This window comes from Echeneis naucrates, chromosome 1 (genome assembly GCF_900963305.1).
Source record: "Echeneis naucrates chromosome 1, fEcheNa1.1, whole genome shotgun sequence".
In the NCBI taxonomy this organism is placed as follows: domain Eukaryota; kingdom Metazoa; phylum Chordata; class Actinopteri; order Carangiformes; family Echeneidae; genus Echeneis; species Echeneis naucrates.
In genome coordinates, this window is record NC_042511.1 from 21,484,460 (window position 1) to 21,497,530 (window position 13,071).

At 38.4% G+C, this 13,071-nt stretch overlaps 1 protein-coding gene across 3 annotated transcripts; it reads right to left on the bottom strand.

Moving 5' to 3' along the window:
* Nucleotides 1-24: 24 nt before the first annotated feature.
* Nucleotides 25-13,066, bottom strand: arfip1 (ADP-ribosylation factor interacting protein 1 (arfaptin 1)). Of its 3 annotated transcripts, XM_029502277.1 has the most exons (10): nucleotides 12,629-13,066; nucleotides 11,482-11,861; nucleotides 7,059-7,160; nucleotides 6,004-6,121; nucleotides 5,316-5,417; nucleotides 3,806-3,918; nucleotides 3,270-3,491; nucleotides 2,823-2,980; nucleotides 2,264-2,438; nucleotides 25-2,105 (listed from the first exon to the last, which is right to left on the bottom strand). In XM_029502277.1, the coding sequence occupies exons 2-10, from the start codon at nucleotides 11,857-11,859 to the stop codon at nucleotides 1,950-1,952; spliced, it is 1,524 nt and encodes a 507-aa protein (XP_029358137.1). In that variant the 5' UTR covers nucleotides 11,860-11,861; nucleotides 12,629-13,066; the 3' UTR covers nucleotides 25-1,949. The 3 variants fall into 3 exon arrangements, with proteins under 3 accessions (XP_029358137.1, XP_029358153.1, XP_029358145.1); XM_029502293.1 differs by lacking the exon at nucleotides 11,482-11,861 and having other exon boundaries at nucleotides 12,629-13,065; XM_029502285.1 differs by lacking the exon at nucleotides 5,316-5,417 and having other exon boundaries at nucleotides 12,629-13,064.
* Between the last annotated feature and the right edge of the window lie 5 nt (nucleotides 13,067-13,071).

The window sequence follows — 13,071 nt, forward strand, 5'->3', positions numbered from 1 at the left end:
CTCACAGAAATTACACATTTGAAATCATTTTTAACTCAACATTTTTTAATGTTTCATCATTATAAAAGGAAAGAGCCACTAGTACATACTAGCACTAGCACCAAATTCCGTAGGTCTTCTGAAAAAAACAAACAAAAAAACAAAACACCAAACAACAACAAAAAAAAGCAAAGGCCAAATGGCCACATTTGTCAAAAACTACATACTCTTGATAAAATAGAGAAAATTACAAATATATATCCACCTATTTCAGGGAAACAATAGATTGTTTTACAAGATCACACTTTCAGACTGCTACAGAAAGCCATACAGAAGTACAAATCAAAGGACATGACAGTCAGAGCCCAAAAGTCCGCTTTGAAAAATATACTTTTATATAGCCCAGTGAAGGAAACTGTTAGCAGCTCAGGTAAAGAATGCTGGTCTTTCATATTTACAAAAGACAAAAGGTTTCTCAAGTTACTGGTATTTTGGTTTATACCTTACATATTATACAATTTCTTAGTTTCTTTTTGTAAATATTCTCAAATGCATTAATGTGCATATGTGCAATATGGATAAATATCTTTGACAACAGCATGTCTTCATATAGATTTACACTTTCTAAAGTTAATGAAGACTTTTTTTTCCACACAGCTATTATCTTGTGTTGTTGTCAGTTTTCAGATGTGATATAGGCTATTTGACTATATTCCTGGAGTGTATGTGTGTGTGTGTGTGTGTTGCGCATCCACTCTCTTTCATCAAGAGTTGGTCCCAAAATCCGTTAGTGTTTCCAATTATAAGACCAGTTGCATGAAGACGTTATAAAATCAAGGCACATTTAGTTACATAAGGCTGATCCTTAATTTTTTCTAGAATTTAAGAGAATCAACACACCCATTTAGTCATGTGCCATGGATTTAGACAAAATCGAGCCTGCTAAAAACAAACAGAGACCACCATTAATTGAATAGTAGAATTGTGTCAACATAATCATGGCATCTGTGGCACCACTATGACTTCAAAATATGACTTTAATCTCCATTTAAAGGGAGCAGTTTGACGTTTTTGGAGACACTGTTGTCTTGCTAAAAATTATGAGAAAATCCATACCATCAAATGTTTAGCAGTAGGCAGTAGGCACCAAGCATTATCTTGACTCATCAGAGAGATTTGACATAGGGGGATGGAAATTGCCTGGCTCCATCCTAAAACCACAAATTTATACCATTAGACAGAGCCAGCTGAGCTATGTCTCTTTGTTTTGGGAGTTTTTGCTAAGTGAAGATAACCAACTGCTGGTTATAATGTTTTAAAATTGCAGGTACAGGGAAATGTTGATCTTTTCATTCGGCTCTTGTTAAAAAAGCAATAAGGCATATTTCCCAAAATGTCTAATCACCACTTTAATTTTTGAAAGGATGAATTTGCATTATTCAGAAAATTTTATGCAATTTTTCCACATTCATCAAAACAGGTGTAAGGTCAAACATGGAAAGAATATATAGTTAATAAGAATACAGCTGATTACACTTTCATAAAGCGCCTATCCCGATAAGAATAATGTAAATTATGTGAAATAGTTCTTTTGATCCCAGTTGCTGCCCTGACAGAGCCCGCATGTCCGCCTTAGTGGGATACAACATTCATATGCTGGAAAACAAAAGGCCATTTACAGTTTCCAGATGTGTTTTCTACAGCAATTCGTGTTCAACTTTTTGTCAAACAGTACAAAATTGCATTTCCCATGATTTCAAACAGTTGCAAAGATAATTATTTAAGATCACAGGTAAAATAGATTGTTTTTCTTTGTTGTTGTGTTTTTCGTTAAAAGATTTACAATTCAGAGATTTCGAAAGGCAGTGACTGGGGTTGAAGGAAGAAGAGAGTTTCCTGCAGTATTCTGTATCATTTCACATATCCCCTCAAATTCCCACACTGAGCCAGTATTGCTTTGAGAGAAATGATTAGTGCTCTTCCAGCCAAGATGGAGTGTCCCCACCTGGCATTTTCAATTTGATGTGGAACTGCTTGAGTGTCTGTTCCAGCTGCTGTTGGTTTCCAGCATAATATGCAGCTATGGCATTGTGGAACAGGATGAGCTGGTTATGCAGTACCTTCATCTGTTAGGATCCAGGAGAGGAGGAGAGGGGAGAAAATAAGAAGAAGAACAAGAGAGAAAAAAAAAAAAAAAAAAAAAAAAAAAAGAATATGAGCAAATGGAACTTGAATGCATATAAGTGGGAGCAGGTATGTAGAGTGGAGCTAATCGTTCAATTACCTTGTTCTCCTCCAGGAATTTCAGTTTGATGGTGACGTCGTTTCGCATCCTCTCGAATTTCTCGCGGTGGATCTGGAACTGCTGCTGGGACAGCTCGATCTTGGGCATGGTGGCGGCATCACGTGGTCCCAGATTCAACTCCTCCAAGTCTGTGCGGTATGCATCATACTCCACCCTGGGGATAATTTTAACATTAGCTCCCAGTTCCAGTGCACAAACTGTATTCAGTCAGCAAATGGGAGATTTTTTTTTTTGGACATGGTTTGGATTTTGTATACTTGCTGAATACTAGTATATTAACAAAGTATAACAACAATCTGTGGTTTCATTGCAACACCTTTCAGCTCATTGTTTTGGTTTTATTGCCTGAAATTTAACTGTTACTGTTTTGAGTGAACCACTTGAAACTTTGAAAACTGTAAACAGGCAAAGTTTTTTTGACCAAGAAGCACAGGTCAAATAATGCAGATACAATGGAAGAACTTTCTCTACATATTTCTATAAATGTTATGTATCGGAGTAAGTGTGCATACATAACAAACACATTTGTACACATTACCTGGCCACTTCATACTGTTTGACATTAATCATGGTGTCCTCGATTGTTTTGTCCACAAGTGTTGTCACACTGGATATAAAGAAGTTGATGGCACCCAGCAATGTCTCTCCGTTTTTGGCCAAAAGCTTTTGGGTGTCAGCATTGTACCCAAATTCCTCCTGCAAAGAACAATTAAGCACACAAACAGGAACATCAGCGGTTATGAAATGTGTATGAGTCACTATTACATGAGTCATGTGAGAGAGAAAGTAGAGTGTGCATTGTCATTTGATGACTGATTAAAGTAGAAAATAATGTGTAACAATAAAGATCTATGGGATCAGAGAAGTTGTCCAGTAGATGGCCCAAATGTCAATGCATTCAATAATATTTTAGTGCTTGGATATTAAGTTAAAGATGATAGCAAGACTATTCTCAGCTGTAACTTATCTAAATATATGGACTCACATGGAGTTCTGGTGATTTGAGGCTGAGGTCGGCGAAAGCGTCGCCCAGCTGTCTCTGGGTCTGCATTATCTGGGATAACTGACTGGCCAGCGTCTGAGCCAATTTTATCACACTCTGATACTTCCTTTTGTTGTCACGCAGGACTTCAATTTGAGCCTCCAGCTCCAGGTCCACGGTCCTTGAACCCCGACCCAGCTTCTCTGATAGGATCTGCCTGGTACACTGCAGTGGAAAGCGGGGTAATTAATCAGGCAGTGTTGTAAGAGGCAAGCTGCACTTTAGGATATTATTGATTGTGGAGACTTTGTCCTTGAGGTAAGACAGAAGGAGGAAAGAGTGTGAACAAAACTGAGTGGAGCCGAAATATCAAGTGTGAAACACGAAAAGTATTAGTTATTGTAGTTGACAGTTTGACATCTAATTCATGATTTCTGCCAAAATTCAAATTTACTGACAGAAGATAGAGATTGGATGCAGAGATGTAACAAAATAATGAATTATCTTGTAAGAAATTAATTAAGGACAGAGGGGATTACTTTATACGTATTGATGCTCCACTTCCTCACTAGGTCCAGTTTTTCCATGGCTGGGTTCTTTAAGTCATCTGAAAGGACCACCGCTCCACTCTTTGGCTGAGTTTTCATTGCGCCTAGACAATTAAAAGTCATTCACTTTGTGAGTGATTAAGTTATTGGATTTGCAGTCTAGTAGAGACGTTAAAATTAGGGAGGTACATGTTAAGTGTTATAATTATCAAAACAGTGCAATTAGACTGTCTTGGCGACACTTGAGCGACATTTGAGACCAAATGCTGAATTAAAAGGAATTAGAAAACACTGAAAACATCAATGGTTATTCAGTCCAACATGAAAACACAGTTAGCCATAACTGACCACTTTAACAACCACAGAAAATGTGATAAGTAGAGCTTTATTGTGTTTGGGGTAAAGAGGAGAAATACTGAAAGATATGTTGTCCCAAAACTGACAAACTAGTTCAGTGTTATCTGATGAGGCAAAAACTGAGCTGACTATAAATCAATGAATAATATTATTTAAGTATAAGAATGTAAGGGCGGCTTGGAAGTGAAGTGGTTAGCACTGCTGCTTCACAGCAAGAAGGTTCTGGGTTAAAACCCCGGGCCTGGGGCCTCTCTGTGTAAAGTATGTGCGTGGGTTCTGAACTGGGACTCCAGCTTCCTCCCACAGCCCAGACAGGTTACAGTTCATTGGTGTCTCTAAATTGCCCAAAGATGAGACTGTGAAGGGTTTGCTTTCTTTATTTGTCTCTGTCTTGGACCTATGATACACTGACTACCTGTCCAGGGTGTACCCCACCCTTACATGGTGTCAGCAAGGACTGGCTCCAATTTTAGCTCCCCGACATTACGGATAAGCAGTATAAAAATAAATATGGGTGCGTGTCTCTTGTCTTCACTAAATTGGACTACATTTAAAATTAGTTAGCCTTGTTATCATAAATTGATTGGACATTCAAGACAAGTGTAAAATCCATATTTATTTTCACAATAAACTCTTTCACTTATATTATTTATTCACATATGTTTTGCTTTACATGTAATAAATTTTGTCAGTTTTGGGGCTCCACAGAGCAAGACTATCGGAACCAATTTTTGCAAAGACAAAGTTTGCAAGCAGGAAAATTTACAGAGATTAAAAGTGTAGGCAGTTTTCTTTCAGGCAAAGCAACTGCTTAAGACATTGAGAAAAAGCATCACATCCAGAAATTGTGAGCTCTAGATCTTAGCAGAATGATACTGCCAACTATATAAATGCTTATAATTAGCCACAACAAAGCAGAAAACTACTTCAGTTAGCCCACACTTATGCAAATGCAAAGTTTGGAGAGCCAACAAACAAGAGAGGAGAAGAAGAAAGGTTTCTGAACGGAGCACAGCCTGTTGGAACAAGGAGAGGTTAAGAAACTGATGAAAAACCAAGAAAGATTAAGTAGGTTGTGGTAAATGTTGTGTATAAATTACGATGATTCTGAATGATCTTGTACATGCTCCATCTCTGTGGGTACCTTGCTCAGCCTGACTATCACTGGAAGAGCGTGCCAGGCGGCTAGCAACAGCCGAGCTGGGAGCTACAGGTGCCACGGGAGACGTGGGCAGGCTTGCTGACCCTGGGAGATATTCAGAATAATGATTCATTAGTATGTCAACCCCTGCCTTCACAAGTGTATTGGGACTTTCTCATTGATGTTGATTTCCTGTGAGTTTTATTAATTATGGTGGCTCTCCCCATGTTGCAGGATGAACATTTAATGAACAAAAGCCTTCCTCATCCAGAGTAAATAACATGGAAAATAGTCATGGCAACATTGTGGTAAATGGGCAACAACAGCTTGCTGGTCTATGGGGAGATTTTTATTTGCATTTGTAAAAAGGGTGGGATGATAAAAAGGAAAGGAGGGTTACAACGTGGAGATCAGAGGAAGCTCATTACATTCAATTGGAAGTCCATCTTTACAAATTCAAATGTATGCTTTTCAAATTTCACACAGACATTTGATTTAAAAAAATGAAGCCACTGGGAATAATGCAATGAAAAATGGTTTGGAATCACAGAATCCTGCAAAACAATCAAATAAATAATAAATAATGTAATAAACTAAGTTTCTGTTTTGCTGCCACATCACAAAACATCAAACAAACCAAAAAAAAAAAAGGCAAAAAAGACAAGGATCATATGGGGAGTGAGGAGTTTACCTTTGTATAGTCCTGATTCAATGATGCCTTCTGTTGTTGAAGCAAAGTTGCTGGAGGTAATGCAGGACTCAGAGATATTAAAGGCTCCAGGACCCCCAGGACCCCCAGGGTAAGAGTCCTTTGAAAATATTCAAACAGGGATTAACTATATCAACAGATGCAGTTGTTCCTTGCAGACAGACAAAGAAGACAACTATAAGGTTTGTACTATGTGTACTTTGTGAAATCACCCCCACCCCAAAAGGGAAACAAATCTTTCTATTTAAAATGTCACTCATGTTAGTTGATATATTTCAGCTACTGTTTGGGCCAACCATTCTTGGAGCTACTTGACAAAGCCATGATCATTCCATAACAATTATGTTCCTCTAATGATGGATTGGAAGGAGAAAAGTAAAGTCATGGCAAACTTAAATAAATAAACTAGTTATGGTGACACAGATTATCAATGTGAAACAGAAACCATGCCAATTTTAAGTTAAGTCCCTTGGTCAATTCATAATTTTGTGTCTGAACTATCTAATTTCATCAAATAAAATGGTTTAAAGCTGCATATGTGGTGATGACTGCTGGCCCTTCCTTGCAGGTTGTCAATTTGACTGTGAGCCATTAGGAGAAAACAAGGGCCCATCTGCCCTGCTCAATCAGATTGGTGATAAAGAGGCTACCCTGAGGCCTCCAAGAAAATGACTTCACAAAAAAATTATTCAGTGCACCACTCATATACTCCATGAACCATGTGACATTCTGTCCATAAATGATTTGCCACCAAATACTATGCAACTATTTTAACAAATGAATAATTGTAAAACAGTTTTCCAGGTATAAATGTTCTGATTTTATATTTTCTTCCCCATATGACATCATAATGGGTGTTTGTTGATTGCAGTAGTAGAGTGGAGAGATAGATATCGTGATAACAGGAAGTAAAGACATAATATTTTAAGGACATTGAGGATTTTTTTCTTTTAATGTTAATTTGCACACTCACATTATCAAAGATGATTACATATTTTTTAAGTGCTGTTCTCAAAAGCCACTCAAGAAAATCTTACCCTGTGGAAAACTGTCTCAGGGCTCTGATCCAGGTTTCCATTGCTGGTGACTGGAATCTCAGCAACTGAGCCTCTATGTGACTCCTCAGCCATTGTGCTTCCCTAAGATGAGGAAGGTGAAATCAAGCAGGTTATTGCTCAAAGCTTACCTGGGCAGTCTCAACTAGAGGGATCAACCTTAAGTTCAGGACTCTGGATCCACTAGTGGGACACAATAGTCGGGCACTGCCATCTTGTGGACACTGACAATGGCAGCTATTGGCCTGGGTCAGGATTCAGTGCTAATAATTATTGCTATTTAGTGGAAATATAGTGATGTTGTAAAATTATTTAAAAAAGACGCACAGTTTTGACTTTTACTGTAAGCCAATGATAACAATCTATAAATACCGAAAACACCTAAAAAAAGGCTCAAAACAAACCATAAAACTGAAGGCATGAAATCTTGCTTTACATATCACCTTCCTTGCAATGAAACAAACAGTTTAATTACTAACATTAGTCTACATTAAAAAGTCTGAAAAGACTATAATTACAATATATAGACAGATGGTATGAATTCACTACAAAAAAGTGCCCACCCCTAACGATTTAGCTAATGTTTTTCGCATTCATTCTTGGACAGAATGAGGAGCTTCATGAGATTTAAGCAAGTTATGTTGCATCATGACAGTATTTCCCCAAAAAACTGACAACTAATTTTCAACACTCTAGATAACAATGCCTTGCAATTACTACATAAAGTATGTTTAAATATGTTACCAACAGCACGTTACCATTCGCACCTTTCTCATGCTTTAATTCCTGGTGTGATGGAGGATACATAGACGATTTTGTATATTAAGTGTGCCATAAAGATTTAGAGCTGAACATCAATACACTAATCCTATGGAAAAATAGCAATTGTCACATTCAAGTTGGCATTTAAAAAAAAGAAAAGAAAAAAAAGATGTATCTGATACAATGATATCACTTATTACAGATCGCATTACATAACAATTGCATGAATAGGCCTGGAAAAATCTTTCGGAGAACACATAGTTTGCGGTCCATAGAGTTTAAAAAGGCATAGTGAATCATTGGTTTACTTTGCTGCCCATTTACATGTTGACTCTGAGCATGCCACAATGCAGAGACAGCAGTTTGTGGCTATAAAAAAACTGGCTGCCCATTGTTGCAGGCTCAAGATACAACAGTGCTAGTTTTAGTGCATTTTTTCTTAGTCTAATCACTGTGGACTTGGGGCGATTAGGTAACTGGAGCAGTTACCTAATCGCTATATAGCTCTATTTGTAAGCAAGTTGTAAATTTCACGTAAACATCAGGATAAAGTGACACCACTGCATCTGTTTTAAAAAGTTTTTAGTTATAAATAATTCTTAATTTCCATCACTGAAACAATCCTTGATCTATGGATCTCAACCAGTGTGTAAATAATGTAAATAGCAACCAGATCACAAAAAACTATTTAAAACCTGTGTTCATACAGTATTAATAGCATATGCTTAGTGAAGCAGGCCTATAATGACTTCATATTATTGCAGTGAGTGTGAGAATGACCAGCAATATCACCCTCAAGAAGAAAATCTTAACAAAACAATAGATATAAATTTTGCAATGAAAAAGAAACAAGTATTAAAAAACAAAAACCAATATTTATGAACTGATCTCTCCTTTAAATCAAGTTTAACTTGTACTTAATTTAAAATGTTGATGAAAAAAGTCCACTGATTGACAATAGATTATGCTAATGTTTTCAAATACATTTAAAAGTTTTAGAGTGGTCTTACAGAGCGAGGCTACATGTAAAGAAGCTGTGTGTGTTGGCTTGTTTTGTCTATCTATCATGAATCCAATTTCTAACATTCCCAACCAGAATGGACAGCATTATAAAAAGGGTCAAAGTTTAGCTCTGTAAATTTATTTCATGGTTTCACATGTGATAGAGACTTAACTTTGAGTGTTGTCTTGTAACCAACACATAAATACTTAAATGCCATATGATGCCGGCATGCGGGCAGGGTGCACAGAAACTACTTAGCTTGTCTAACCACCTACCGCAGATAAGACAGACTCCTGCCAGATCTTCTTCTCTGACAAAAACCTTAAAAAGGCTGTCTGGCCGACAAATATCCACAATTACATACCTTTTGCAAAAAAATGTGTTTAAAGAAAAAGGACAGATTTTAACCATATTTGGTGAACACTGTTCAGTTATGCTGCTCCATAGCTGTATTATGAATATGAATTTCACTCTTTTCCTGTATATCATAATGTACCGGAACTACTTCAACCATGGCTGGACAGATGACCAGGGGTTAGGGAGCTAAGATGATGCAGCCCACCCTCCGAAAACATCCTGCAGGAAAGCGTGGTAATAGTGTCAGCCTAATGGAGCAGGGCATGTAGATAAGTGGCTTTGAATTAATCAGGCATATGAAGTAGGAAAAGATATGGCATGTCAGGGTTCAGTATCCTGGATACAAGCTAACCTGATGTGGAAGACGGGGATGGGTAACAACAATGAGCTAATTGTGCAACGGGCTATATCAGCCAAAGAGGAAAGACTCATGTCATCATGCTATGCTATGCTCTCAAACTATGAAAGACTCTGACACAACCATGTTGCACAATGTTGAGCTCAAGTAGCAACCACACTAGAGAATCTGCATTAAAAAAAGACTGGAAAATGTAATGTAATCTTAAGGGCAATGAACTCACAGTCTGAAGAGACAAACATTTAAGGAACAAAAGAAATGTAGAGCTGCCCAAGAATGTCGAGCCTCCAGAGTCCAAATTCAACTCACTTACCCAGTCATGTGACTGACAACATGTTGAGCATGTAGAAGTAAAGCGCTCTCTTTTCATCCAATTTACAAACAAGGAAACATGATGAGGAAATGGAATAATTCATATTCTGTACATTCACTTACACACACAAAGTCAGTGTCAATAATGAATCATGAACATTATCACCAAAAAATAATGTCTAAATCATGTCATCATACGTATAGAATACATTGACTGAGCACTTTAATGGGAACTGTTGTATTTTCCTACTGATCCAACGGCCCAATCAGCCAATCGCCTGGCAACAGTGCTATCCATATTGTCATACACATACAGGTCAGACACTTCAGTCAATATTCAAATTAAACATCAGAGTGGAGAAAAATGTGATGTCAGAGGACCATGTCAGTTTCTACTCCTGTGAGCCACAAACAGAAACCTGAGGCTGCAGTGGACATGGGCTGACCACAACTGGACAATGGAGGACTAGAGAAATGTAGCTTGGTGAGATGATCTCATTTTCAGAATGTGTAATTTTGTATCAATTCATACCAATCAATAATAAGCCAAATGCCACAGCTTCTTTGAGTATTGCTGTTACGTACCAATGTGTTTCTATTTCTCTGGCTATAATATACTGCCTTCCAATGGCTACTTCCAGAATGATGATGTTCACAAATCAAAAGATGTCTCAATCTGGTTTGATGACTATAACAATAAGTTCAGCCTACTCCAGTGGCCTCCCCAGTCTCCACACCTGAGTCCAACAGTAAACTTTTGGGATGCAGTAGGCAAAAACTAAACCCTAACCCTTAGTGATGAAAATGTGCAGCTGAAAAAAATAAATGATATGATGCAGTCATGACAACATAGAGTAGAGCCTACTATGAAAATTGTAGACATCGAGGCCATGAAAAACTATGAGAAAATATAGATCCTACCCAGTATTAGCATGGTGCTCCTAATAAAGTGCTCAGTGTGTGCATTTTGTTTTGTAAAAACAACAACGAAAAAAAAAAAAAACCAACAATTTAATATAAGGCAGTTTTAACACAAAGCAGAAAATTGAGCAAAGCTTTGCTTATCCCCAAACCCATAAGAAATATCACAGAGTAGCACACTTGCAATCAGCAGGAAAGCCACCAACTTCAGCCACCACAGAACAACTAACACTAAAATCTTCTGCAAAGCTGAATGAAATCCCAAACACAAAAGTGGGAAACAACACAATCACTTAAGGGCTATAACTCAGGTTCATAGTGATGATTGCATAATTTATTTATTTATTTGTATGTTTATTTAGCAGGGACAGTGCATTAATATGCATTGCTGTAAATGTGCCAGAGTTAGCCAAGAGGCTATTTTTCATCTGTAGTCCCTGGACAGATGTTTACAAAGTCACCCTCCTCTACCTGCCGCCATCTTCGTAATGAAGGTATCAGATATCAGATGAAACTCCCTATCAAAAATCAATCCAACAATAAATTGATTCAATAACAAAGAGACGACCATCACCAAAGCAGATCGAGATCAAGACAGCAAGATGAACAGGTGAGCAGTCAGGAAGTGGAAGTAGATTGGCAAGAAAGCCAGCAGTACTAAGTTGACTGGCCAAAGCAAAGTTAAACATCACCTTTGTTTCTGTGTCTCCACTTCCCAGTGGTGTTTCAGCTGTTGCCATGTGATGATTTGACTGGTGTCCCTCGCTGTCTACACTGTCAGACATGTCTGCTTCATCATCGTCCCTGCACGTCACCACAGTCTCACTCTGAATGTCCTCACCCTCCTCTTCACCATCCTTGTCACCGTTTTCTGCATTTTCTTCATCACTGTCAATATTAACGTCGTACAGCTCCTCATCCGTGCAATTTCCATGCCTGCTGTTGTCTACACTCTCTGGCTTTATATCATTACTCAACTTCCCCTCTGCTTTGTCAGTATCCTCACAATCCACCCGAGGGTCCTCAGCTGAGGTCCTCTGCGATTCAGCCTCAAGACTAACTTCAGACATACCTGAAAAAGGAGTATGGAGTATGAATAAGGGCAGGGGTAGAGCAGTATGAATAGATCCTATGAATTAATGGTAGGTTCTTCTGGTGTACATTTATCCAAGCATCAGTACCAATGCATTTGAGGGCTAAACATCTGATGTATGCATTTCATATTAACGAGTTGTGAACTGACTGCTGGTAAAATTATACAGAGGTGTGAATTTTGTTTTTTTTTTTTTTTGTGGCGAAAAATTATGAATTTATGTTGTGGTCACTGAAATGAGCCTTCTGGCATTGCAAAAGGACCGATGTAGCAGCCAGTAGTTTGCCCTAGAAGCCCTTGTCAGGATATTTGCTCTTTATTGCTTTATAGCAGGAACTAGCTTTACAGTTTAGCAGGGTTACGTGAATTACCTGTTGCGAACACAGTCATGTGACTAAGGAGGGCATCCAAAAGTGATAAAAAATTGTTTTTAATGTTGGACACATCACTGTTGTACCTTGGTTGTGTTGCACGGATGAGGATAATTCAACACAAGTGTGTTCGGAAAGCAACACATCTTTCTGTGGATTCCCCTCCGGGACAGTTAGCATAAAGCTGAAAAACCGATTTGAGTTAACGTGAATGTATCACAGCCGTTGACATGGTTAGCTAACGTTAGCGTATCTTAAAAGGCGAACTGATGGAAAGCTTGACTGACATTGTAAAAGTTTTGAGATTATTTCACTAAACATGCAGACTAAACGCCAGCAGGGAGAGGCGATGGTCAAAAGTTTAGTTCACATTACCTTTCGGCGGCTAATTATTTAGCTTGTGAGCTGTTAGCCGTTGTTGTAGTTCGATTAAACCCTCTCTGGTCCGTGCTGTGCCGTGCCGTGCCGTGCAGCTCTCGGCGTTTTTCTTAAAAACCAGTCCTGGCTCCAGTTAACGCACACGATACACAGAAAAAAAACAGCTTGTCATAAGTGGTTTTCGACTATCCACCCACCACCTCCCTCAGACTTGAACCCCGGAAAGACCTGACTGTTGTGAGGGCCCTCGGCTGTCATCGGCGACGGACCACATCATTTGCGGGGCGCGCTCTCCCCCTGCTGTTAAAGTATGGGGCCTGTACTTTATATCGAAACTCTAAAATGTGTTTGTTTTACCATTTTAATGGTCGAGTAGGTGTTGTATTTGAAGATAAAGCAATAAGCTGACTGTAACGTGGAGTCAAGCATCCCCCCTCTGG